At 40.4% G+C, this 25,629-nt stretch overlaps 1 protein-coding gene across 2 annotated transcripts in view; it reads right to left on the bottom strand.

The window, feature by feature from the left end:
* KDM5A (lysine demethylase 5A) overlaps positions 1–25,629 on the bottom strand; it is a 49,112-nt gene that overhangs the window by 7,895 nt on the left and 15,588 nt on the right. Inside the window, exons 8-24 of one of the 2 annotated variants that reach the window (XM_054281885.1) lie at positions 24,763–24,921; positions 22,263–22,382; positions 21,017–21,175; positions 19,267–19,448; positions 17,363–17,525; positions 16,451–16,570; positions 14,702–14,896; positions 14,427–14,608; positions 13,277–13,401; positions 12,948–13,098; positions 11,638–11,752; positions 8,526–8,881; positions 7,890–8,028; positions 6,859–7,038; positions 4,884–5,045; positions 3,336–3,887; positions 2,324–2,467 (exon numbers count right to left, since the gene is read on the bottom strand). In XM_054281885.1, the coding sequence (XP_054137860.1) occupies positions 2,324–2,467; positions 3,336–3,887; positions 4,884–5,045; positions 6,859–7,038; positions 7,890–8,028; positions 8,526–8,881; positions 11,638–11,752; positions 12,948–13,098; positions 13,277–13,401; positions 14,427–14,608; positions 14,702–14,896; positions 16,451–16,570; positions 17,363–17,525; positions 19,267–19,448; positions 21,017–21,175; positions 22,263–22,382; positions 24,763–24,921 (3,204 nt within the window). Of the gene's footprint in view, positions 1–2,323; positions 2,468–3,335; positions 3,888–4,883; positions 5,046–6,858; positions 7,039–7,889; positions 8,029–8,525; positions 8,882–11,637; positions 11,756–12,947; positions 13,099–13,276; positions 13,402–14,426; positions 14,609–14,701; positions 14,897–16,450; positions 16,571–17,362; positions 17,526–19,266; positions 19,449–21,016; positions 21,176–22,262; positions 22,383–24,762; positions 24,922–25,629 lie in introns of both variants that reach the window. The other variant, XM_054281884.1, reaches the window with a different exon arrangement.

Genomic DNA, 25,629 nt, shown 5'->3' with positions numbered 1-25,629 from the left:
GCTCCTAAAGCCCTCCATCAGAGATATCAAGATCAAAGGTAAAAATTATATCCCTACTTACATGGTGGATGAATACAGGACTATGGAGATAGGTCAGTTTATTTACAGCTCGTGCATGAAAAACACTTGACAAGTTTCCTCAATCAGCACCTTAAATATGGTCTTCAGAAGTCAACATGATGAAAAGAGGCTTTTTCTGAGCCTACATAATTTATTATTTTGCTTGAAAAGTCTGACTGCAAGCCCATGAAGACTTTATCTTCCATAAAGCACGGAGCATGCTGACTAAATTACAGTGACTACAGAAAGAAATGATTTAAGATTTTGTAGGTATGGGAAAAAAAAGAGCATTCCAGCACAGCAAGATATATCAGCATAATGGCAATCAAATGCTGTCTTGGGATGAGTACTTTTATGGCAGTGTTAAATCAGTTTAAATTAGGACCAAACACTGAAAGAAGAGGGCTGTCATGAATATTTCCATGACCAGAGTACTGATAGCACTGGCCAGTGCTCATCTCAGTGTGTTAAGCAAGACATTGAACAGCTCAAGGTGTTGGGCAAGATACTGTCATTTCCTGACATAAAAAAGGAGTTTAAGAATGGTAATCCCTCTGTGGCCTTCAGTTGTATGTTTAAAACAAAGTGATGTACAAACTAATAATTTCTGTACAGAACCACAAGAGGGAAATTCAGATTTCAATTGCTCAGATGAAAAGATAAAATAAATATACTCAGAAAGAGGAACGTATTTCTCCCTACACATAAAGAATTTATATCTTGAACAATATCTTGCTATGAGTATTTTATTGTACTACATTAAAAGAAGTTCAGGGCTAACATGTAAATTTTTAATTTTTTTTAAAAATCATCATTAGTGGCCATAGACAATACTGGTGCAAAGAAATGAGAAAAAATACAAGGCAAAAAATGAAAACAAATTAAAGGTGATTTGACCAGTGAATGTGTCTGCTTGGAACAAACCTTAAAAAAAGCTACTGCACTCCTAATTAAGATTTACTGGCAAGAACCATGTTTTAATTAAGAGATATATAATATAATCAAACAGATCATATTTTCATACCTACTTCTGTAACAACTGTGCATTTGAGAAGCCAGAGACTGTGGCTTTCAAAATACAGTCTATAAACCCTTAGGAATCCAGGATTAATTCTACAGGGTCCACAACAAGAGCAAACTCATACATGATGCATAATGATCTGTATCTTGTTTTAAACACACTGGAACACATCTATGTGTCAAAAACTGAAAAAAACCAACCCTTAAAAGTCAACAGGATAGAAATAATTAAATTCCGGGCAACTCTGGGTTTGGGTTTTTTAAAATCTTGTCTCTCCTAGTTTATACCTGAAGAATTTGATTAGCTGCCTGAAAATTTGTCTTCTATTCCAATCATCTTAGTGGACCTAACAGAACACATTTCTGGTCTCTATCAGCTTTGCTTAAACAGATTTTTTATGATGAACATCCAAATCAAAAGGGTTAAGTATGAGATTTCTAAATTATGACGGTAGAATCATTAAACAAATGAAATGATGCTCCTGCAAAACCCTGAGATCCTGGCAAGCACATGCCACCTTTCTTCACATATGTTTTATCACAGCCTCAGAAAATGCCACATCCTTCAGAAATGCCTTATGAAGAACCCTGATGCAAAGAACGGTTTTGGGAATTACTTTTATATATAAAACTAATTAATTGAAAGCTGTAGCACCCAAGAGCAATGTATTCTTGTTGGCATTTCACAGGAAGCTGTAAGACAAATCTGTGTATTTGCATCAGGCTGCTGAGAAACAAAACACTTAAAAAGAGGAAGGTATGAAAACATGAACAAAGCTCTGGCATCAGGAAACTTCTGACACAGCATGCAGTTTTTGAAGGCTAATCTTTTTGCTGTTGCAAAAACTTTCCAAGACCTCTTCATATAGATAGTTATATGTATGACTCATGTTATCTCTGAGTGGGGCATAAAGACAATGTTCATCCTCCAGGGCGTTATAAATAAAAATCCCTTTCTAAGTGTTATCTTTTTGCTCAGCATTAAAAGGCATCTTTTGAAATTCAAAAGGTTGAAAGGACTTTGGAAATTTTGCATAAAAACATTACAAAACTTGACAATAGTTCAGAGAATGGGGACATTCAGATAAAAAAAAAAATCAAGAAGTTCCTCTTCTGCCACAGGCACTAGGGCAGAATATACATAGACAATTTTAAATACAGTAAATATACTGGGGAAAAAATGGATTAAAAAACAAGTGTTCTGTACTTATTCCATGCAAACAAACCTCTCTGGATTACCTACCTTTATGTCATAGCCATAGGTCTCCCTGATGTCTTCATCAGAGTCTGTCTCTTCATCATCATAATCCAAAGTCTGCCGTGGGGATGAGGACACACTCCCTATCACTCTGTTAAAGGCTGACTGCTGAAAACTTGTCAAATGCCCCTAAAAAAAATGGAACATGGAAATGAAACAACAAAATTTCCCAGAAAAATCTGTAAAACTTTAGGAGTTATTAACAAAGAAAACTGTGGTTCTTTTGGCCTGAGGATAACTGCCTGGACATCACAAAAGAGACCAGTTACAGCAAGAAGTGAGAAAAAGATAAGGAAATATCCAAGTAAAAGGTTTGGTTAGATTCTGATTCCTTGTTTTTTAACAATAGTGACTGGAAAGATATAGATACTGTTCTTCAGTGCTACAAATTACAGCTTCTTCACCACAATATGACCTGTCCTCACTCTCAAGGTGAAGAGGTCAGCTATGGAATTATGAGTGTTCGACTACATCCCTTGCTGAAATTTACTAACAAGACACCAAATGCCTGTGAAAGGCAATCCATGAAAAGTTATAAATACTGCGAGTTTGGATTCTGTAAAGAGGAAAATGAAATCTGGACACCAAAGTGACAACTGTTTTACACATCTTAAGGCCTGTAACCAGCTGTTCCAGCTGACCCTGATGTTTCTTACATACACAATGCATAATGATCTGTATCTTTTTTTAAACACACTGGAACAACACATCTATGTATAAAAAACTGAAAAAAAAACCCAACCCTTAGAAGTGAACAGTATAGAAATAATTAAAATTCTGAGCAACTTCAGCAGTTGCTGTTGACAGTGAGTATAGAGGAACAGATCTGTTCCTGAAGCAGCAATGTACAAAACAGAAGCCAGCCAAAACCTGCAGAGCACTGAACTAAGTGAGAAGTTTCACCATGTGTAATCCTCAGCTTTTCACTGCCCTCCCCTGTCCAAGAAAAACAAGGCATTTTGACACAGAGGGAGCAGCAAGACCCTCCCACGCCTACCTGCAGGTCAGGGTTAGCTGCTGCCTTCTGCAGCTCCGCACTGATGATTTTCTCCGTTTTCTCCCGAGCCGCCTGCTCCACCATGCGCTGGCTGAGCACGGAGAGCTTGGCCAGGGCAGAGGAGAGCTCGTCGGTGGCCAGGGCCTGGCGCGCCCGGTCCTGCCAGCTCATGGCTCGCTCCGTCAGGCACTGCAGGGCCTCGCCCTCGGGCAGCCGCACCGGCAGCTTCTGCAGGGACACCAGCAGCGACAGGATGGTCTCCAGGCGCGGCCGGCGCGAGCGCATGCACAGGGGACACAGGAACTTCACCTCCTTGGCCTGCCAGCCGGAGCCCTTCTTCTGAGAGCTGCTCTTGGGCAGGGGCACGCAGCCGCTGTGGAACCAGTCCTTGCACAGCTCGCACTGCAGCATGAAGCCGCTGGCCGTCTTGCGGCAGATGCAGAACTTGACTTCCTCGATCCGGTCCACCATGGTCATCTTGGCCAGGTTGGCTGCCCTGAGAGCGTGCATGGCTTCGATTTCCTTCTGTTCCCGCTCCTTGAACAGAGCCACCTGCCCAGCAAGGACAAAAACGTGTGTCATGACCTTCACAGCTAAGAGAGATTTTCATTTTATTAACACAGGAAAACGAAAAAAAAAAAAAAAACCAGCCAACTCAAACACATCAAGAGATCTAAACCTAGCCCAAAAATTAGGAACTACATGATCTAATTAGAACTTTATCTAAGATAGCTCCTCTTCAGTTGCTCATTACTCTCTAGAGTCCTTCTGGTAGAGATGCTATGTAAACTTTAGATAACCTTCTCAGTATCTAGAAAGTTTATGAAGTCCATAATTAAATCTGTCCTAAGGCCACTAGAAGACCAGGTTTTGACTCCAAAGAAGTCAGAATCTGCTCCATTCAACTGTTACTGTGACAATGGAGCTGAGCATTGTTTCAGAGGCATCTGAGTGACCACATATCTCCTGATGCAACTTGCACTTCCTTAATGCTTCCATTCAAGTAACTATAATCAAACACACTACAGTAAAATAGACTGTGTATAAGCCATATTAAAGACCCTGCATATATTTTCTTTGTTACTAGGGAAGGGCAGCCAGATGTCAGCAAATTATTCTAATAAGCAGCATGAGTATCCTCCAAAGAAGAGGAACCAAATAAAACACTCCCTCCAGCCCAGTGTCCACGACCAAGCATTTGCAGACTGATCACAAAACTGACCTAACCAAATATGTGTTGGTCCTGGTTAAGGCAGAGCTGCCCCTCATTATTTTCACATGATTTCAATAAATGTTAACATTAGATGAGCAGCAACAGATACTAACCCAAGAGCATTTAAGTCTTACACACACCCAATGTTATTAAATACCAGCAGTTACACTCTGAACTCTACTTTCACTGCAACTAAAGTTGAACTACATTCTTGTGTCAAACACCAGATTATGAGGTATCTCTTTCAGGGAAAGTCATTTATCAATGAATTTCTATAGATTAGAGATGACTTAAGCCAACACAAGCAGAAGACACCACCTTTCACTGCTCCTTACCACAGCTGCAGCATCCCTGGCCTCCTCCAGCCCATCCTCCAGTTCACTCAGGGATTCCAAGTCAAGATCTTTCTCCTTTTCCTTCTCCATCAACTCCTTTGCCCTCTTCCTCCTGTTCTTACTGCTCCCATAAACACCAATATCAGTCCGTGGGCTTAGAACCTGGAACCACAAGGAAACTTATCCTGTCAGGGACAGCTCATCAAGGAGTGACAACAGTGACACCAGGGAACAAGAACTACTCAGCAATCTAACCCCTTTGATACCTGTCAACCAATGGGAAAAAGAATAAACAGATAAGGAGTGAAGTATCTCACAGTTAGGGAACTGGAATATGATCAGCAACCAGTGACATGGCAGATCAAACTGAGAGCCACTGTGTTTTCTGATTAATTACAGAATTTATTCAGATTACACTATCATGCATGTAGCTAACCAAAACACTACATGCAGTTAGACATCCATACTTGAACATTCCCTTCAGGGGCTGTGGCAGTCACATTCTCTGAAAAATCTCTTTGCCCTGGACTTTTCTCCTGGGAGGCAGAGAAGCCTCAGAGAAAAAGGAAAACAAATTCTCATCTTATTTGCTCCTCCTATGTTGTGCTCACACATGGAATATGTTTGGAGAGTGTTTACCACAGGTGATTGTTTCATTGGATTCTGGTGCAAGTTGTTTGACTCATTGACCAATCAGTCCCAAGCTGTGTCAGGACTCTGGAAAGAGTCACAAGTTTTGTTCATTATCTTTTCAGCATTCTTTAAGTATCCTTCTCTGTATTCTTCAGTATATTATAGTTTAGTACAGTATTCTTTAATATAAATATAGTATCATAAAATAATAAATTAGCCTTCTGAGAACATGGAGTCAGATTCATCGTTCCTTCCTTCACTGGGGCACCACACAAATTTATAGTTTCCTTATTGTATCAAGTCTTAAAAATTATTTCATATTTACATCAACAATTTCAGTATCAATATGAGAGGCTGAAAAGCACTTTTAAGGAAAGAATAAAGCTTTAAGTCATCATGACTAGTTGGAAGGCATACTTAAACATAAAATCTAGCAAATTAAATTCAATATAGGAAAGCTCAACTTGCTACATTTGAGAAAATGCAAAACCAGAACACATTAAATAACAAGTTAAGCAGAAGAACATAGAGAAAAAGACGTATCTAGAATGTACCACAAAGTGAACAAAAGTGAGTGTGATGTGGTTGCAATAGGGAAAATCCCATTGGAGAACATTAAACACCAGTATCCCCCCCTTTGAGACACAAAATGTAACTACTGCACTTCACATGGCACTAGGGAAAGTCAGAGAGTGGGGATTCTGTCTGGATTTGGACATCTCACTAAAAGTGAAGACAAGCCTCAGAGAATTAACCACAACATAAGAGAATAAAAATACAGCCTCTGAGAATGCTGTTGAACTGGAACTGTTTTCCTTACAAAAGGGAAGTCTGTCAAGTAGATATGACAGATCTTCAAACACATGATTGATTTTTATTAAAACAAGGACAGTCACTACATTCACTGAAGTGAAATAAACAGTAGCTGACTAAATTGTTTTTATGGTTCAAACAGTTTATAAAATACCTAATCTATTTTCTTAGCATGTGAACAGTGAGGCAAGTGAAAACATTAATCAATTTGAGACAGGTCTGTGTCCATTTCAGGACACATTTCTTCAACGACAAGAAAAATGTTTTACTTTCCCTCTTCTTCCACAAGAAAGAGATGAGGTTGTCTATACATAAAACAGGACTAACCAGACTTTTTGCCTCTTTCATTCTTTTCACCCAAGAACAGCTGAAATTATATTCTATTCTGAAAAGGAACTGTAATCCAGTGTAACTGAACCAGCTCTTCCCTCCAGACACCTGAGGGCCATCATGACCAATTTCTGACAGAGCACTGTGTTCTTCCCTTCCCTTATTCCCTTCTTCAGACAGGGAAGTGTGTGCTGCTCACCTGCAGCAGGCTGTAGCTGGAATTCTTCTTGAGGAAGGTCCTTCCCGTGCGCTCCCTCCAGGCGCGAGCTGCCGCCACCTGGGACTCGAGCTGGGGCAGCGCGTCCAGGCGCACCGGGATGGGGCGGCCCTTGGCAGACAAGCTCTCCAGCTGCTCCAGGTAGGCATAGTTGCTCCCATTCTGGGGTGAAACAAATTTTTCTAAGCCAACAATTCCATCATTATATCAGCTGCCAGACTAATTTCAAGGCATACACTACTTTGAAACACTGCCCTTTCCTTTCCTATGGAACTCCGTTTTAGGCAGTGAGAATCTACTGTTATTTTAAACAATTCTCTCCTACAGTTTTTATTTTAACAGTCATTTTGATATGGCCAGCTGGCTTAGGGACTAAGACAACATTCCATTTCCAGACAGTTATCTAAATGCTATCTGTTTAACAGAAGGAGTTGTATAAGGGCTGATGTGAAATCTATTGGGATTCTCATTTCAACTTCCAACAATACCTGGTATGAGATAAGCAGTTCTAGTTCAGCAATCAGCACCCACAAATATAACAGAACTTGGAACCAAATCATGTGGGTAGACCAACAGAAAGGGAGGTTTCTGAACTAATTAATCTTTTTCAGAAAATCCTGGCCACCACTGCCATTAAAAAAACAAATTTCCATAAAAACAAAATTTCCACAGGCAGATCCAAAACTGAAAACCTGAGAGCATCCTCTGCTGCAGCTAAATGTTTTCAGTGACAGCATACTGAACAGTTCCAAAACCAAACACCATATCATAATGAATTTGCTGGCTTTTATATCTGCTCTGAAATACATAAAAGGAAGGGAAATAGAAATTGGATAGCCAGTGGGGATACAAATGCACAAAAAGAAAATCAAGTACACGAGCTCTGGTGAGCACGTTTAAGAGCCATAACAAGGCTTCTCTTTCACCTTTGTGAGGAGAGGTGCTAGGAATAAAGGTCACATCCAACTAGATGAGTGCAAGCAGAAGATTCTAGTCCCTGCTGTGACCCCTACCTGAATGGCCTCCACTTTGGCTGTCCAGTCTCTCGCTCGCTGCAGGGCTTCTTTCAGTGCCAGCACGTTGGGCAGGTACGCAGGGATGTTCTTGGCCTCGTTCACGATGCCCTCCAGAGCCACCATACTCTGGCGTGGTCTAGAGCAAGAAAAACCCAATTCCAGCCTTCTCTCAAAAACCAGTCATCTAAAGGCATAAATTTGACAGCTGGTGATGCAATTCAACCACTACACTGCAGGGTAGGACACCATGGCTCTATGCTTGGAGGTGAGAAAGCTGATGGGCTTGGCACAATCAAGCTCAGAAGGGCACAGCATCACAACCCCTAAACACCAAGAAAGCTGTCTCTTGTTGGTAGCTTAGTCAGAGCTCTTTGTGGAGAGGGATGAATAGCAAAGGCAGCAGCAACATACACAGCCTTATCCTCCTGTCACCATGCAACACGAATAATAGGGAATCAACATTTCTGCAATTCAATCTCAAATCCAACTCTAGAACAATCTAACTGCTGGGAGGCTAAAAAATCCGCAACAAAATAAGAAAGGCAACTACAGCTTCAAGGGCCCAAATTTTAACCTCATAAGAGGGACACAAAAGTGTGTGGCCTGTAAGAACAGTTTGTAAGGAACACTCACCTGGCCTGCAGGCAGACCTTGGCCTTCTCCTCCCACCTCTCTGAGACTGTGAGGAGCTCCTGCAGCTCAGCCATGGCTTTTTCTACAGCGTGATGTGGTGCCAAGCCCACACCAGAGTCAATCAGCTTCTTCATCACATCCAGGGTGACTCTCTGGGGATCCAAGAGGGTGGACCTCACCTCATCCAGCCACCGTGCCTGCTGCAGCTCCTGCTTCAACCTTGGCAGCTCAGGAAGTTCAACATAAAGGCCAGAGCCCATGTCTATCAACTCCTGCAGCTTGGAAGAGTCTGGGATCTCATCAATCATGGCTTCCTGAGCACGCTCATGAAACTCTTCCACATCATCGAGCAGATTCTGAAGTAACATACAGCACAAATCAATTAGGGAAAAACACCCACAGAATCCAAAAGAAAATGCAGCTGAGGGGTCAGCCAGCTGTGAATCTGTATGGGATCATCACATCATCAGTCGGAGCTTCTAGACACAATGCCAGCTATCTGTCACAAACCATCAAGTGTGACAGAAATTAAGTAACTAACAGACCATCTAAACTTATTTGATGGCCTAATGTTTCATGCCCTAGGCATATTAGTTGCATCAAACTCTGCACCTAAAATAGTACAACTGCAAATGACAACAGCTCCCAACAACACAGAATATTCAGCACTGCCCAGTCAATATTAATTTTAAAATAGCGGGGAGAAGAGGGACGTCCGCAAACAGGTCATCACTTCAATAGTGTCAGGGGCATTACAGTAATGACAGCAACACAAAGCAGAAAATAACATGCTCAGGAGAAATAACAAGCCAGAAATGTGTGAGAACATGAATACCACAGGTCCTAAAAATAACAATGGTGAAGTCTGAAAGTAATATTCCCTAAAGCAGGACTACCACTTTTAAGCATCAGGGATTTATTGCACTAAAGAAAGAACTGAAAATGCAAAACCCCCTTATCAAAGGAGACAATTTCATAGAAATCCAACTGCACTGCTGCAGTTGTCCTCATCCTCATGTTTTGGCACTGCAATGAAAAAAAAATCAAAGACAGCAAACAGGAAAGAATCTCTGCAGGAGACTCATTCAAGGACATTCAAGCAGGATACTCCATGGATTCACCCTCAAGTCTCTTACAAGACAGGTATTTCTGACAGCAAGCCAATGGCACAACCACGAGCAAACCCTGCATTGCCTAACCCTTAGCTTACTGCCTTTTTTGGCTGATACTGCTTTTCATGTCTGCCTGAAAATCAGAAGGCATTTATAAGAAAAAACAAGATCTACATCATAAAGATTTTGATTTAGGGAACATACCCTGAATGCTTCATAGTGGCAATAGTAAATTAATGTTACAGTTTAATAATTACAATGCCTTTTGTGTTAGAAAATATTCATCATCCAACATGACAATTATTTTGCTATTCATCATGATGGATAATTGCATTCAAATGCCATGCTACGAGCTAGCGAGTGCTTAGGCATAAATGATCATTATCTGACTTCATTCAGAAATGAAAAGACTACAGTTTGTAATCAGAAAAATGATAATTATTTATTTATTGACTAGTGATTATGCTGAGGCTTCAAGAGCATGCACATGCATAGGCAGAGTACTTGAACTAGAACCAGATTCCTTCCTAATGCTGAGGGCTGGGGGAAGATGGACTAGCTGGGAGAAGGCATTAGATAAAAATACAAGCTGAAACTGTTAAGAGTAAATTATATGCCTGCAGCCTTCTCATCTATGAACTATGTTTTAATTAGAAGCAAGATTTAAATACATTTTAAAAAAAAAGCCCTTCTGAGAACAATCTTACATGTCTACCTAATAGATGATGATAACATTTCATTAATAAATATTAGTAAGTATTTTTACTAACACTAATATGTGTAATTACATACTAATGTGTGTGTAAAGAAGTGAAGTAAAACCATCCTATCATATGAGGATGAGAAAGCACTTTCCACTTTATTAGATGCCAGCAAATTGGTTAAAGAACACCCTTGAAGGACAAAGACAGCATCACCAAGCCTACCAAACCTGCACACTAGAATGCTATGGTTTTCTGAAGGAAATTGGTTTCCAAAAAAAAAAAAAAGCCAATATTACGTAAACAATAAGAAATTCCAATGTAACATCTCTCTTATCAACACTGAACTATCATGGAAAAGTTTATATAAAATTCATGACATACAAACACTTAAGGAAAAGGGACCTTCTTAAAAAAAAGCTAACTTATTTTTAAACTGTATGTTTGGCTATGTAGCAGCAGCTGCACTTATGGCTAATGTACAGATTTTAGGCCCTCTATCTAGTACAACAACACATGTAAACTGTACAAGCAGAGCATGCAGGTTAGTAAGTATTAACATATATCTCAGGAAGCATTATTCTAGGCAAAAAATCTTTATTAAGGATGTTTCTTAAGGAGTTTTCTACAAGTTGGTTAGTAGGTGAAACATTTAGTATTTCATCACCAGTGACAGAGAAACAAATTAAGACTGCTGCTGAAAACACTTGCTATGATGCAGAGTGCCAGAATGATAAATGGTAATAGCAGCCAGGGGAATCAGCATGATCTGGATTACTTATTAGTCTAGATTCAGCCAGAAACAGGTGCAAAGATATATATGAAGGGCAAGAAATGCAGGCCATGCATACAGATTAAGAAGGCTGTAGCCTGGAAAGCAAGGCTGAGATGTATTTAGGGATAACAATGTGGCACTGCTTTCCTGCTGCCCTGAAAAACCACACCAGGGTAACACTCAGAGGTTTTCACAAAAACATATAAAGGGTAGGATTTAGCCAGAAACTGAACCTCTACAGAGAGCATTAATGATGATGGAATAAGAGCCACTGGTTCAGAGATTTAGAACTGGGCTGTCTGGACAGTGACAGGGGAAGGGAATCTTCTATCTTTGTTTACCAGCACTATCACATCTGACAACACCTGTTGTACCAGGCACCTGGAAAAAGTGCACACATGTTTTACATCAGAAGCTTTTCATCCTCTACACCAGGCCAAATTGCCTGTTTAAAAAAACATACTACCACCAACCAGAACAAAGTAAAAGGCACAACATGATCAGAGGAGCAGATGCAATCTTACCTTGACTTGTCGGGCCTGGCTGATGACACAGGGCAAGCTGAACAGCTGCTGCACAAATGCTTTAAGCTCCTCCATTGTCAGCTTGGTCCGTGTCCTTCCACTGTCCTGGCTCACTCTGCTGTACAAATGGGCATAATTAAGTATTAGGTGAGAGATAAGATGATGATCCTATTCACAGTGACAGAAATTATCTATCAGGATTACTGAGAAGTTACCAAAAACAATCACCCAAGAACTCAAAAAGAAAAATGTAATTTGAACTCAACAAGAACTCCAAAATCCTGAAAACAAAATTTAATACAATTTAATACAATTCCCCTAAGTCCCTTCAGGATCATTTACCCTGCCCTTCAGAGGTACAATTGTGTAGGTGAGTTTCAAGCTGAGTTTGTCACAAATAGAAGAATATAGCCCCATGAAGTCTGCTTTAGGCAGTACAGGAAGTTGTCTCACACATGCCAGGTACTAACAAGAAGTCTGAAATATGTAACAGCAACAAGCCCTGAACACAAGCCTTATTATCCAGTGCTTTCTCTCTTGTAGCCAGAGAACGGCTGAAACTGACCTTGCAACAGAGGACTGATATTCAGTGGGACAGGTTCTGCAAAGACATTTCCATTAAATATCCCTCAAAGCAAGTGTAACAAGCCCACTGAATGGAGTAAGAGACTTGAAAGTGACACACTGCATAAATTAAATACTTGGTGTACAGATCACTGGCAGGCACAACTTCACAAGTAAAACAGATTTCAAATACTGAACAGCTGTTCCCTGCTAATGAATCTACATTTTAATACTACAGAAATAGTAAAGAAAAAAAATATCTATCTTATGCTATGGACTTACATAATGTTGTAAATGTAAAATTTAGATTAATGATCAAATATAATTACACATCAGCTAAACCTCAGAGGGGAATAAAGAATCCTGCAGGCTTTGATTTGCTCCAACAGACAGTGATGAGGAGCAGTGGCTGTAGCAGACCAGCTGTCTCTCCCTACAACTCTCCCACATGTTCAGCAAAATACTTCATCAGCAAACACAACTTCCCCAAAGGATTTCACATTTCAGCACATAAGTCAGCTGAAAGCTGAATGCTTGTAACATTCCAGCTAAGCCCACCTTTGGGCCACTTGTGCCACTCTATCTGCCTCCACCCTTCCCTAAAACTCAGTGAGTCACAGCATTAAGGAAACACGGAGAGAAGATTGCACACAGCATACAGTAAAACCTCAGGGTATTTAATTCTTCCAAGTAGAATGAAGTAACAAAGAGGCAGATGGAAAGTACTGAAAAGCTGCCTGTCCTACCTGTGTTTTTGCTTTTTGCTCAGAAGCAGCTGTGCTACTGAAGCACAGGTCTCTGCTTCCTTCACAGCATCTCGGAGCCTGCGGAAAAGATCGTTCTCTGGGTATTTCCTGTCTTCAGCATCCTCCAACATGACTCTCAGCTCAATCACATCTGTAAAAAGAGCACATTAATTATTTATATGCAAAAAAAGAGGGATTTTAGATGGCTTCAATGGCTTTCAATCAAGGTTCCAACAGCATAGTTCAATTTGAAATGCACAATGCCAATGAGAGGACAGAACAAATGCAGGAATTTCAGGAAATCCTATTAAGAATGACAGAAGTCTGACCTTTCTTGTGGTTGAGATTGGCAGACAGAGCCTCTGTAACTCTACTGACCCAAGTGTCGTAGGACTGTGCTCTAACCTTCACTCCATACAACAAAGAAGGAAGGTCTTCTAGTGGGTACCGGTACCTGAAAGTGTGGAAAAAGACAGAAAAAGTATTAATGCCCACATGAAAGTCAGGATATTGATAATATTGAGTTTTTCCAGCTACAGCAAGGCCAGAAAAACAGAACATGCATGTCACTATCATATTTTCTGATAAATCCTTTGCCCAGGATTCTTGTTGTCATCTTATTGCAAGGGTTCCATACTGTTATCTCCTTATCACAAAAGTTTCATACCTTCTTGGTGTTTCTCATGGGCAGCTCCTCAGAGCACTGTTTCTTCTTCCCACAGCAGCCAACTGACTCCAGTTCCCCTCTCACCCAGCCACCCCACTCTTTTATAGCACTCTTCTTATTGGTTACAGCTGTGGCCTGTTAAAGTCAGGCCTGTTCCTAATCTTTGATAATTGGCCCAGCTGCAAATCCTTAGGGGTAAGATTACTTCCTACACTATCTTTATTTTCTTATATTCTATCCCACTACAGCTTCGTCTCCTGGGAAGCTGAGAAGCCTCAGAGAAAAATGAAAACAATTTTATCTCATTTGCTTCTCCTGTGTTTTGCTGCTTTGGAATGTGGTTGGAGATTGTTTATCTAACATGTGAATTGTTTTGACTTAATGACCAATTGTGATGGTCAAATGACCAAATTACTTAATTGTTTTCATTTAATGACCAATCACACTCAGGCTGTGTTGGACTCTGAGGAGAGAGTCCTAAGTTGTTAATTATTATCTTTTAGCCTTCTGTAAATATTCTTCCTCTATTCTTTAGTGTAGTTTTAGTATAGTATTGATTAATATGATATCATAAAATAATAAATTAGCCTTCTAAGAATATCGAGTCAGCTTCATCTTTCCTCCCTATGATGGGGGACCCCAAAAATACCACACATGTACAAGACCTGTTCCCCTAGGAACCAAGAAATAAAGAGGATAAAAATACTCCTTAAATGAAGGAGAAAACAAGTGGGACCAAATGTACTTGGTCACTGGGCTACAGCAAGCTATTAGACATGGAAGAAAAGTAGGGACAAAAAAATCCTGTGTACCTTAGACACTTCTTCTGCATGGGACAGGGACATAAATCAGAAGGATGGTACAAGCACACGAGGCGCTCAGGATTGCAGGAACACGTCAGAGCTGACAAGAAGCACGTGGTTCTGCAGGCTGTGCACTGACGTTCATCATCTGGAACCAGCTCAAACACCTCTTCCTCAGACATCAACACCCCCTGGCAAGAAGAATTAGCCACTTGCTCAAAATTTCTAATGCAAGCAGGGGGAGAGGGAAGCAGAAAGCTCTTTTGGAAGCATTTATTACTCACCATCTGTACAACAGACTCCCTCAGGCGTGTCTCCTCCTCTATCAACAGAGTCATCTCCTTGCAGACCATGGCAGCCAGCCCTACATCCAGGCACTCAGGATCTGCAGCCATCTTGAAGATCAGCTCTTCATGGGAGAACACACAGTGACGTCCCAGCCTCCGGTAGTGACTCACACACTGGCGTCCAATGGGGAGCTACAGAAACATCATCATCATCATCATTCAAGGGGAAAAAAAATCATCTCTCAGCTCCCATTCTCCTTCCTTGGAGAAAAAACAGGAAAAGACAACCCAAGAGTTGTCTTGGATGGGACAGAGAAAATTCTGTGGCACCCACATTCTCTGAACAGAGAGATAATTCTCTCTCTCAGGTTTTTTCCTGGAGAAGCACAGTCAGAAGAGAAAGCAATTCTCATCTCTACTTGCTACTTCTGTTGTTTTTGCACATGTGGAATGTGATTGTTTACTTGAAGGGAGTTCTTACTTGGATTCTGGTAATGGTTGTATATATTAATTGGCCTATTGGGTCAAAGCTGTGTCCTGGCTGTCTCAAGGCTTTCCTTTAGTATCTATCTTTGTATAGTATAATACAGAATCCTTCTAGTACTCTTTAATATAATACAGTATAATAAAGCAATTGTTTAGCATTCTGAATCAATGGAGTCAGATGCCAATCATTCCCCTGTATTCAATGAGATTTTAACAACCTTAAATCATGTCACAGATGAGGACAGAGAGGGTATCAACGCTGGGGAGGGGCATTCTCCATAACCTTATGTACTTAATGTAGAGACAAAAGTTTAAGAGTTGTCCTGAGCTCTTTTTACCTCCGGTGGCAAGAAACTGGCACCAAAGAAAAGTCATCTGGTCCACACTAAGGTGAATACATTCCCCTCTGGATATTACTATGGTGGACATAGACATTTAACCTTAAGATTCCTACAGTTAACCAAAACTGGTATCACTCATTTTGTGCCTTCTGAAGCAAAAAGATGCTAAATGAATTTGCTGCACATATTTCTGGTTACATTTTACGTAAGCAAAGGAAATTTCACATGGCTGGTGCAGTTTTTCTCAGAGGATACACTCAGATTCCATCATGAGTTCTGGAGGAAAGAAAAGAGCCCTGACACAATGCCAGTCCTGCAGACAATTTTTCTGCTAAAAGAATAAAAGCCCCTGAAAAAGACGAATGTCCATTCATTGTTTAAAAGACAAACCTAGAGATAAATGAACTAGAGATGAGATCCTAACTTCCAACTGCTAACCCTGGATAGTAACAGAACACTCCTTTGACAATTTCCTGAACAACCCACATGAGCTATGCACTGATGTGGCACAGCTATCAGAACAGCACTAATATGATGAACAGGCACAATGAGCTGGCACAAAGGAGGAACAAAGACTCTTATAAGCCTATCTCCAACATCCAAATGACAACAGTACTTCAAGACAGGACACAGACCTGTATCAAATTCAGGAAGTGGTATCACAGCTAAAGGTACTGTGAGATGCCCCTTTTTGGTTAACCAGTAATTAAAAAGGAAGAACATGTGCTCAAAGTTTCAGTTTGAAGTTGCCTAAAATTACAATTACTTTGTATAATGAAACTTCCCTCAGTTTCTAACTGCTGTCCCAAGAGCTATAAATATAAAATACACTGTTTAACTGAAAAGAGCTTTCAGATAGTTAAGTTACCAACACACCACTTGCAGAAGTCACACAGCAAATATATACAAAAGAACAGACCCAGTCAGCAGTGCAGAAGTTCACAGCTTCAGCAAAGTTATATCCCTGGTTAAATCCAGAGTGATAGGCACGAGGAAAGGTCACAACAAACTCTCCAGCACACTGATTTGTCCTGAAAACCTAAAACAGGGAGGATAAAAGAAAGAAAAAATGTGTAACACGCAACAGCTCAACACACAAAAGTACAAGATGTTTGTACACTTTCTGTACCCATAGATCACCACAGGCAACAGTGGTAAGGATTGTTTTTGCCTTCTGAACATGAATACTCAATTTACAGCATTTTTCAAAAAGAGCTGAATATATAAGCAACAGTTGAAAAGTGTCTTTATGAATCCCAAAAGGGATGTTTCTCTATCATCATTTAATCCATTGTACCACAAAATGCAAAAGCTTGTGGAAAAAAGTTTATGGTTTGCTTTGTTGGGGTATTTGCCAGGGAAGCAATTTATCCTAAGACAAAAGGAAATGATAGTGACTGCTGCTTAGAGGTCTGCAGTCAATTATGTTTGGTCAGAAAAGCATTTTGCAATGCTGAGATTTCTACTGAATGCAAGACAAGTATTTTACTGTCAAGAGCTTTTAAAGGCATTTCAGACAAACTTTCTGCTACACAAGGAAGAGGATTTTTTAATTAAAAATTAACTGTAATACACAGCACATGCTTGTTCTGGAAGGTATTTTATGTAGGAAGCTTGGCACACTCACTTCTGTTATGAGAAAATTTAAATTTCCTGGTTAGTTCACAGAAGAATCTAGAAAACAGCTTTAAAAAACACCCTATAAGTAATCAATATGCAAATAAAAATTCTTCAGAGTTATGCCAAACCATTGTTATACAAATCTGGCAGAGAATGAAGAAAAGAGAGCACATAAAAGTACTTATGTAAAAAATGCTTGTGTGCTACTCACTGGTACACCATGTTCCATCAGCACATTGGGGTTCATAATAGTGACCAGCTGATGCAGGAGATCAGGCTGGGACTCAAACAGCTCAGGAGCCAATTCCTTCATCACATCTTCCAGCTGCTCTGCTGCATGAGAGGGCACACCATACCACGTCTTGGGCTCTCCCCTACCAAAACACAAGCACAGGAATGAACACAAGTGAGAGAGTGAGAGCTGATGGTGCCACCCAGCTGTAAAGCACACCTCACAGCCAGCAACACTGGCCTCATGAGCCATTTTACACCTAGATTTAAAAAATGTCTTTATTCAACAAGCATCTTCTTCAGGATGCATTACTCTAATCTGAAAAATCAGTTACACTCCAACACAATTCTCAACATACTTGGCAGAAGATTTGCCCTGACAAGCTTAACACAGAAGAGAATTGTCACTTACCATGCTCCCCAAAGGGGTAAAATGGGCAACTATTTTCCTTCAGGAAGAAGGAATTAGATTTAATAAACAAAACCTTGGCTGTCATACCTACAATCTAAGACAGATCATGGTACTCCTCCATTCAATTAGGCTTGAAGTTATATTCCTAAAACCAACAGAACAGTACACCAGCCAGTAGAGTAAAATACATTTCTTTAATGTTCCTAATTACTAAAAACCTGGGATCCACTGGACCATGAAGAGAAAAAACGCCAAATAAGCCAGATTATTTAAGTACAAAAGGAACAAAAAGATTAACGGGATCAAAACTAACCAAATAATCAATCAAGCACTATTCCAGTCCTTTTTTAACCAAAACGAAATGCCACCCCTAGCATCTACAGAGCTGAGATTTCTTTCTAAAATCTCTTTCACTAGATTTTTTTTTTTTAACTAGATTTTAGCAAGTACAAGCAGGAATCTGCTCACACAGCCCTGTGGACGTGCATTATCCCAGAGGCGGGAGCGGCATTCCCGGCGGGCTGCGGTGCCCTCTGCTGGCAGCAGCCGGCAGTGCCCGCTCCTGCAGCGGGCACGGAGCCGCCGGACGGACGGACACACGGACCCCCGCCGGACGGACGGACACACGGAGCCGCTCAACAGCAACTCAACCGGGAACAACAGCAATGCCCTTGCCGAGCGTGCCCATCAGACCTGGCTAGCGAACGTGCTTCTTCAAAGACGTGCAGCTTTCTTGACCTGATGGTTTGAAGGCCATCAGCTCATCTCCCCCAGATGTCCTGCAACCTTTGCACAGCTCCCTCTCCATCTTCTCCCCTGCTCCACTCAGTGTGACAACGTCAGACACACTGGGAACACTGCAATTCCCACAGTCATCTGTCACGAGTCTTCTATTCAGACACAAAAGCTGAACAGCACAACACTTCCAGGGCTGTCCCAAAAGGCAGAATTACTTCCTAACTTCTCTTTATAAGAGGTATTTCCTACATGGATCTGCTGCTGAACAGTCAATTCTGATGCCTCTAGAAGCCATGAGACAGCAGACTCTGGTTCTAGCACACACACATCCCAAATTTAAATCATAAAGGAAGGAACCAGTGAACTCTTAACTCAATTATAAACAAAAAAAACTTCCTTAAAAATATAGGATCCTGTAAAGCACAATTTTATGGTGACACTGCAATGTTGGCCACACCAGAATATTTTATCAGTTAATGAGAATCTAATTATCTAATCTAATCTGCTTGTCCTGGGTTTGTCTTAATTGAATGCTTAGCCTTGAACCCACTACAATGCTTTAAAAACCATCTGTATTCACCTTCAATCAGCCACAGGTAAGCACAGGGACCACTCTGCACATTCAGCTTTGCATTTACAATGTCCTCAGTGTGCAGAGGCACTGTGAAGTAGAACTACAAACTTCCTAAGCCAAGAGGGCAGTGTAAGGTAGGTGCACAAAGGACAGCCCATACCAGTGCAGGTAGTTGATGGAATAGCTCCAGTGGTCCTCAATGTGCCAGCAGAAGGAGGAGAAGCACATCCCCACATACAGCCAGGGCACCTTCATGCCAGAGATGTCTGCATTGATGTGAGCAAGGACTGACTGCTCCAGAATGGGCATGTTGTTCAAGTTCCAACCAGAGAGAGCATAATCCTGCCAAAAGAGGAAAATTTGAACAAATCAGAACAAATAAGGACACCAAAAGGAAATGGAAAACACAAATGAAAACATCAGCCTATCCATTTCTATAGTAGATAATGGGATATTTCCTGCAACAATGGAACATCAAACTCAGAAATAATTCCTTAAATACCCTAGTCATCAAACAATCATACTAAGATTTTAGTAACAGTCCTAGTATTTCAACATAGCCCATCTTTGGATCAAGGCTTTTACACTTAGGTTTTGGGTTCTTCCCCATCACAAGACTGCAGGTTTTCTGGTGGAACAAAACACCAGCAACGCCAGAAGAAGACCTAAAGATAGAAGTCTTCAGTAATACAGGAAAAGTTGAAATTTTACAAAACACAGTGAATCTCATGTTACTATTTCAGCTTTTTTTAAACATCCATTTTACCATGCTGCACTTGATGTTGATATACTGTATAGATTACTTTAGAAAGTTTTTTTAAGGGAAGAAATTCCTCCACCCTCATTTCTGAGAGGACAGCATTACCTGTTAAGCACTCTCACCTTTACTTTCAAATACACACAATTTGTTCAAAAAACTGTAATCCAGACAGCCTTAAAAGCCCACTACTGTGCTTCAGCATTAATCTACTTTCCACTTTTACAAAATATGTAAGCACAGATTGATTGGGATTTTAGATATATCCCATAGCTGCTGAAAGGACTGGCCAGACCCTCAGCTCAGCCAAACATTGCTGCTGTTTCCTCTGCTCTGACACTACAAGGACATTGCAGTGAGTCAGAAGACTTAAGTGATCTGATTAAGAAATTTTTTAAGTGACTACCTTCATACAAATAGAAGTATCAGTGCTGACTCACTAAGCAGCTACAGTCACAGCATGGCCAACAAAGGTACACACAGGAAGGTGCAGGAAGAGGCAGAAGATGATAGTGAACACGATTACATCTTCCAGTGAGCAGTATAAATTGATTTAGGGCTGTGTAATCAGAAAACCACACCTTGACTTCGTCTGCATTTCAGCATACAAGCAGCAAGAAAATTGCTTTGCTACAGTAAGGTCTGAGGGAAAATAGGTAATACACTTACCAGGTGAACTTGATAGAATTTTTTATAATTGAACGCTTTATCTACATCTACGTTATTACAGTATGTACACAGAAACAAGCTAAATCAAATTAGTTTGTTTCACTCATTGAGAACATCCTAAGGAGGACAGAATTATGTTTCTGTAACTAACTCTATAATGAAAAGGTTTGGAACAAGAAAGAAAAAATATTATTAAAGAGTCTCCTCATACTCAGACAAACTGCAACAACTTGCACATCTTTGCCTGCTAAGATTAAGTGATAGAAAACAGATGTGACTTCAATCATGAAACAGACCTTGGTTACCAGCAACCAGATATGTAAAACAACCTCAAATATCAGATTAATGCCCTGCTCAAAAGGAATGTAAAAGCCTGAAACAATTTCTTCATGAAAAAACCCATAATGATTTCTGACCTAAAGTCTAAATGTGAAATCTTCAACAGAGCAAAGAATGGAGTCAGTTTGCACATGCTGTTCCTCACCTCCTCCTCTGGCATCAGCTTTCGCCGGCCATCCTTCACTGGGAAACCACTCCCAAAGTCCTTGGATGAGATATCAGCCCCATACTCCACAATAACATCTTCCTCTATGCTGCTCACTAATCTCCAGAATTCTTTTTCTACCAGCTCAGTGGGAACCATCTGGAAGCAGAAGAGAGGTTATGGTATGTGCAGATAACAAAAATTATCATTCAAGCAATAAATCACCATTAACTCTCCATGCATTTTCATACACCAAGGTCACTCCCCCTCTCCATCTCTTCAAAGTCATAGTTTTGGTTTGTATTCCTCCATAGTGGCTGGAATGTTTCAGAGAGAAGGAATAAACAGAAGATGGAATCACCAGACATACAGCAAAACACAGGGGGAAAAGGAGACAGCGAGCAGAAATTAAGCAGCAAAGAGAACAAATCAACATGCAAACTCTGAACTATTTTAGAGGATAATGACCAGGATTTCTGAACAACGGTAAGGAAATTCAGATATAAAACTGTGTTTAGGAGGTTGATCTTCATATAACTGATCATTACTCTTACATGTACTCTTATGTATTCATTTATGAAGCTTATTCTTAAAATAAGCTTTGTTCCATGTCCCAAAGTTGTCTCAAACTGGAGTCCTTAAAAGGTAGAGGCTTCATCAAAAATGTCCATAAATTACCAAAGAACCATGAGAGGAGGAAGACCTAGGGGCTGAATGCAGTCCACAGGACAGTGGAACTGTGCCAAAGCAGAAATTCTAGTTTGAAAAATGCTGCTGTGATGTGTAACAAAAAAACAAAAAAACCCAAACCCACTGTGATTATCAGACAGATTCAGTCTATTGACTTGTTTACAAGAAAATACTGTAAGATGAAGAAAAACAAAGATTTATCCTCTGGACAAACTAAACCAAGCCAAAAGGCATAGGGAGAACAGGAAAAGGGCCCCTATACCAAATGAGCAAGGTACTTAGTCCATTATCAAAAAGGGGCAAGAACATTAACTAGAGTGTGCCCAGAACAGTAAACTCTAACACAAGCAATAAAAGCTATCTGCCCATTTTGAGGAAAGGGTGAAATGAAGTTGAAATGAGACCAGATGCAAGCAAGCTAAATAATTTGTTTACATGTTTGAAGCTTATGGTGCCTCTTTAAACAAGACTAAGATGTCTTAGCAAAAATCCAAGACCAGCTGAAAGCTCTTCTCTTTTTCCCTTACAAGGAATCCCAAGAAAAGCTGAAACTCACATGGACCGGCATGTTGAAATAATCAGACTTGAAGTTATCAGCCATTTCACCAAAGCTCTGGAGAGTATATTCCCTGACAGCTTGTTCAAATCCAAAGGCCTCTCGGGGTTTGTTGCATTCCTAGGAGACAGAACACAGAAATATTGTTCCCTGCAGCAGACTCTGACACAGTTACATTTTTAGCAAGAAGCCCCAGTGTCCATGTGAGTCCTTACCCAGCACAATGAGCTACCAGTTTTGAGACTTTTCCAGCCCAGGCAGTCACACCACAACGGAAACCGGCCAGAATTAACGGCACAGAAGCTGATCTAACCCTGGAACCCCAGGGCTCCACACTTCTGCTTTCCTCTCCAAAGCTACATTTCATCAGCCACAAAACAAGACTGTGCACAAGATGCTTAGACAGCCACAGGACATTTCTGTAGACACACTGGATTCAAACACCTGCAGAATAACTGCACAGGAACAAATCCCCCAAGTGTTTCAGTCTTATCAAGTCAGCAAAGCATCAATAGATTTGACAGTGAAAATTTATAATAGGGAAGAGGAAAAAGGAAATTAGAACAGGGCAACACAGGCAACAACAGACATGCCCCATCTGACAGAAAATCTTCAAGTCTTTCCCTGTTCTATCCCCATTCATCCTGAAAATGAAAAAATACTGGCGCACATTTCAGCTCTTCCCCCAACTCATTTTTAATGTGCCCTTCTCAGCTCCTTTGGAATTGACACCATGTTTATATATACAAGACAGTTTTACATGATCTTTGTCTTCAACATATCTAATACTCAGCTTTTCAGGCAAAGAAACAGGACTGGAAAAGAATTCATCAGTAGTTTGGGTTTTTTTTTTCACCAGGAACTATCCTTAGACTATTCCCAACATGTATCAAAGTGGTTCTCAAATGGAGCCTGAGACAGAGAATCTCCAACATCTGTGAACACTGTCAAACAATGCTGACCTAAATACATATAAAGAGCCCTTACCCCATTCTTCCCAGCTTCTGTTCCAGTACCCTGCTGTAAAATTACATTAAAGATCTGTGCACAATTAACATCTAAAGTAAAAACTGAGGGAAAAAGTACTGGTGAATACTTCAAACATCCTTTTGCTGTTACTTGTTTGCTTTCCAGTACACATTATAGTCATGTGTTTTCTCTTACCTCTTACTTCCAATGCCTTTCCAAAAGTTTTCAAATATTTTCTGTATCATTTGCTAGTAAAAAATTGAATGACACCTTATCTTTCCTGGGTTTGTCCCTGCCTGCATTTTTTTCTTGGGTAACATCTCTTCCTGTTTTTACAGGAATTATTCATTAGCAATGAATAATTGCTATATGAATAATAGCAATAATGAAACTTCTTGAGTTTCCACATTCTTGAACCATTGCAGCCACTCTATTTACTACTACAGTCTCTAAATTAACTCCATATTAGATTGCTGCAGTTTCCTAATTCTTTATTGCTCCAACTTAAGAGAAAATGAAGAGGTAGGTTGATCCACTCTCTGAGCAGCAGCCCAAATGGAATGTTTCACCTCTTCCCTTGCCTGTAGCTATGAATTTCCACCTCTCTTTAAGCAGCATTTGCTGAGTTCATCTGACAACCTCAGCTCTCAGTGAAGGGTCAGAGCAGTGAGCTGCTCCAGCTCCTGTGGCTGCACAGCTCTGCAAACACCACTAGAAGGAACCAGCAGCAGCCAGCACTGCAAAAGGGCACGGGGGGGAAGTGGGCCTAGAAATGTGTGTGCTCAACTGCTCCTCTGGTAACAACACAGCCCCAAGAGTGAAAGCCACTCTTGTAATCACAGAGTTACAAACAGTAAGCTTCTCCCTCTGAATCCTACATCTACCAACTTTGTGAGCTTGCAAAATTTGTTCCCTTAAGTCAAACATCAAACCAGTCAAGTGATGTTTGCTGTCTGTTGATCAATCTCTTAGAACTGGGTAGTTCTTTTTTGAGTAATGAAATTGAACCAGCTTCCACTTTCAGAGCCTGACCAGTTCCTTTTTTAGACTAAACCAAATCTAAAATAGCTGTAACAGAACTTTAAATTAGTTTTTTTCACTTTCTGCTACAGGCCATTCTGAACAATGCCATAATGTCTTTCAAAGCTCCGTGTTATGCCTAAATTTCATACTTTATTTACTTCATAGTTTACAAATTCTGTCATCATTATGTGGAAACATCCATTATAACCCTATTTCTCACCCCTAATTTCACACTTCCAGATTATCAAATTGAGTTTCAGCTTTTAATGTACCAAGGTCAATTTTTTACCTGTCACATAAGCCACATCACAAACAAAGGTTATGCCCAAGCTCTAGAAGGAATGTTTCTCTCTCCTTATGGCTCATCAACCAAAATTCAAGGCTCATCTTGGCAATATTCCAAAATAAACTATGCATTCTACATGGATGGATTGCTGAACTGTTCTTCTTCTCATCTTTCCAGGTACACAGGTACACATACAAAGCTTCAGTAGCTCTTGAACTGTACCTCAGCAACACACTTGGGACACCTCCAGTCACCCTTGGGTACATCAGGAAGAGGAGGAATCAGGCAGAAGGTGTGATAGCTGTCATCACATCCATCACACAGCAGCAGTTTATCCTCGTTGTTTCCTCTACCACAAAATAAGCAAACATAGAGATCAACCTGGGGGGGGAGAAAAAAGATAAAAGTTACAAGAAGTTTCTCATCCAGAGCCTGCCTTACTTAAGTTAAGGAACAAAGGAAGATAGCCTGAAGTCCAATATATGAGCATCAACCCTGGTTTTTGAGAAGTATTGATAAGGATAGCTTCTGTTTCATTCCCAAAGCAGCACTGGGGGCAGGAGGACTTTGGGTGCTGCAAAATAATTATCCAGTTCAGTTGGACTATCTTCTGCTATCTAACTCAAGCAGCATCTCACTCATGTTATTCTAAGGCAAAACAGTAAGTTACAGTTTTCAGAAGTCCCTCTCTTCAGCCCTCTTAGGAAAACAATTTAAACTAAATCTCTACAAAGACTGCATGGCTAAGGAAAATCTCAAAAAGAAATTTCAGAAATCCATACATCATCACTTGCAACAGTACAGTGGTATCTTTGCAATGAAAAAGAGATCATAAAATTGACAAACCTACAGATTTCAATCTAAGAATTCATGAGGAAGCAAAGGAAACCAAATGTAAAAGTACCAACTTCTTTCTCATTTTTTTCAAAGCAAAGAATAAAATCCCTAAATTATAAGGGAGAAGTATTAATCCCTATACAACAGCAAACAGTTTTTGGAAGTTGCTCAAGACAGTCTCTCAACAAGAATGACTTGTTGAGACACTGACTGGGAGACATTCTCTGGGGCCAGAGAGAAAACCAACCATAT

Source organism: Melozone crissalis, unplaced genomic scaffold (assembly GCF_028551555.1).
Source record: "Melozone crissalis strain CALT ecotype California unplaced genomic scaffold, PUWL_Pcris_2 ptg000033l_1, whole genome shotgun sequence".
Classification (NCBI taxonomy): Eukaryota; Metazoa; Chordata; class Aves; order Passeriformes; family Passerellidae; genus Melozone; species Melozone crissalis.
This window is presented reverse-complemented; position numbering and strand designations above follow the sequence as displayed.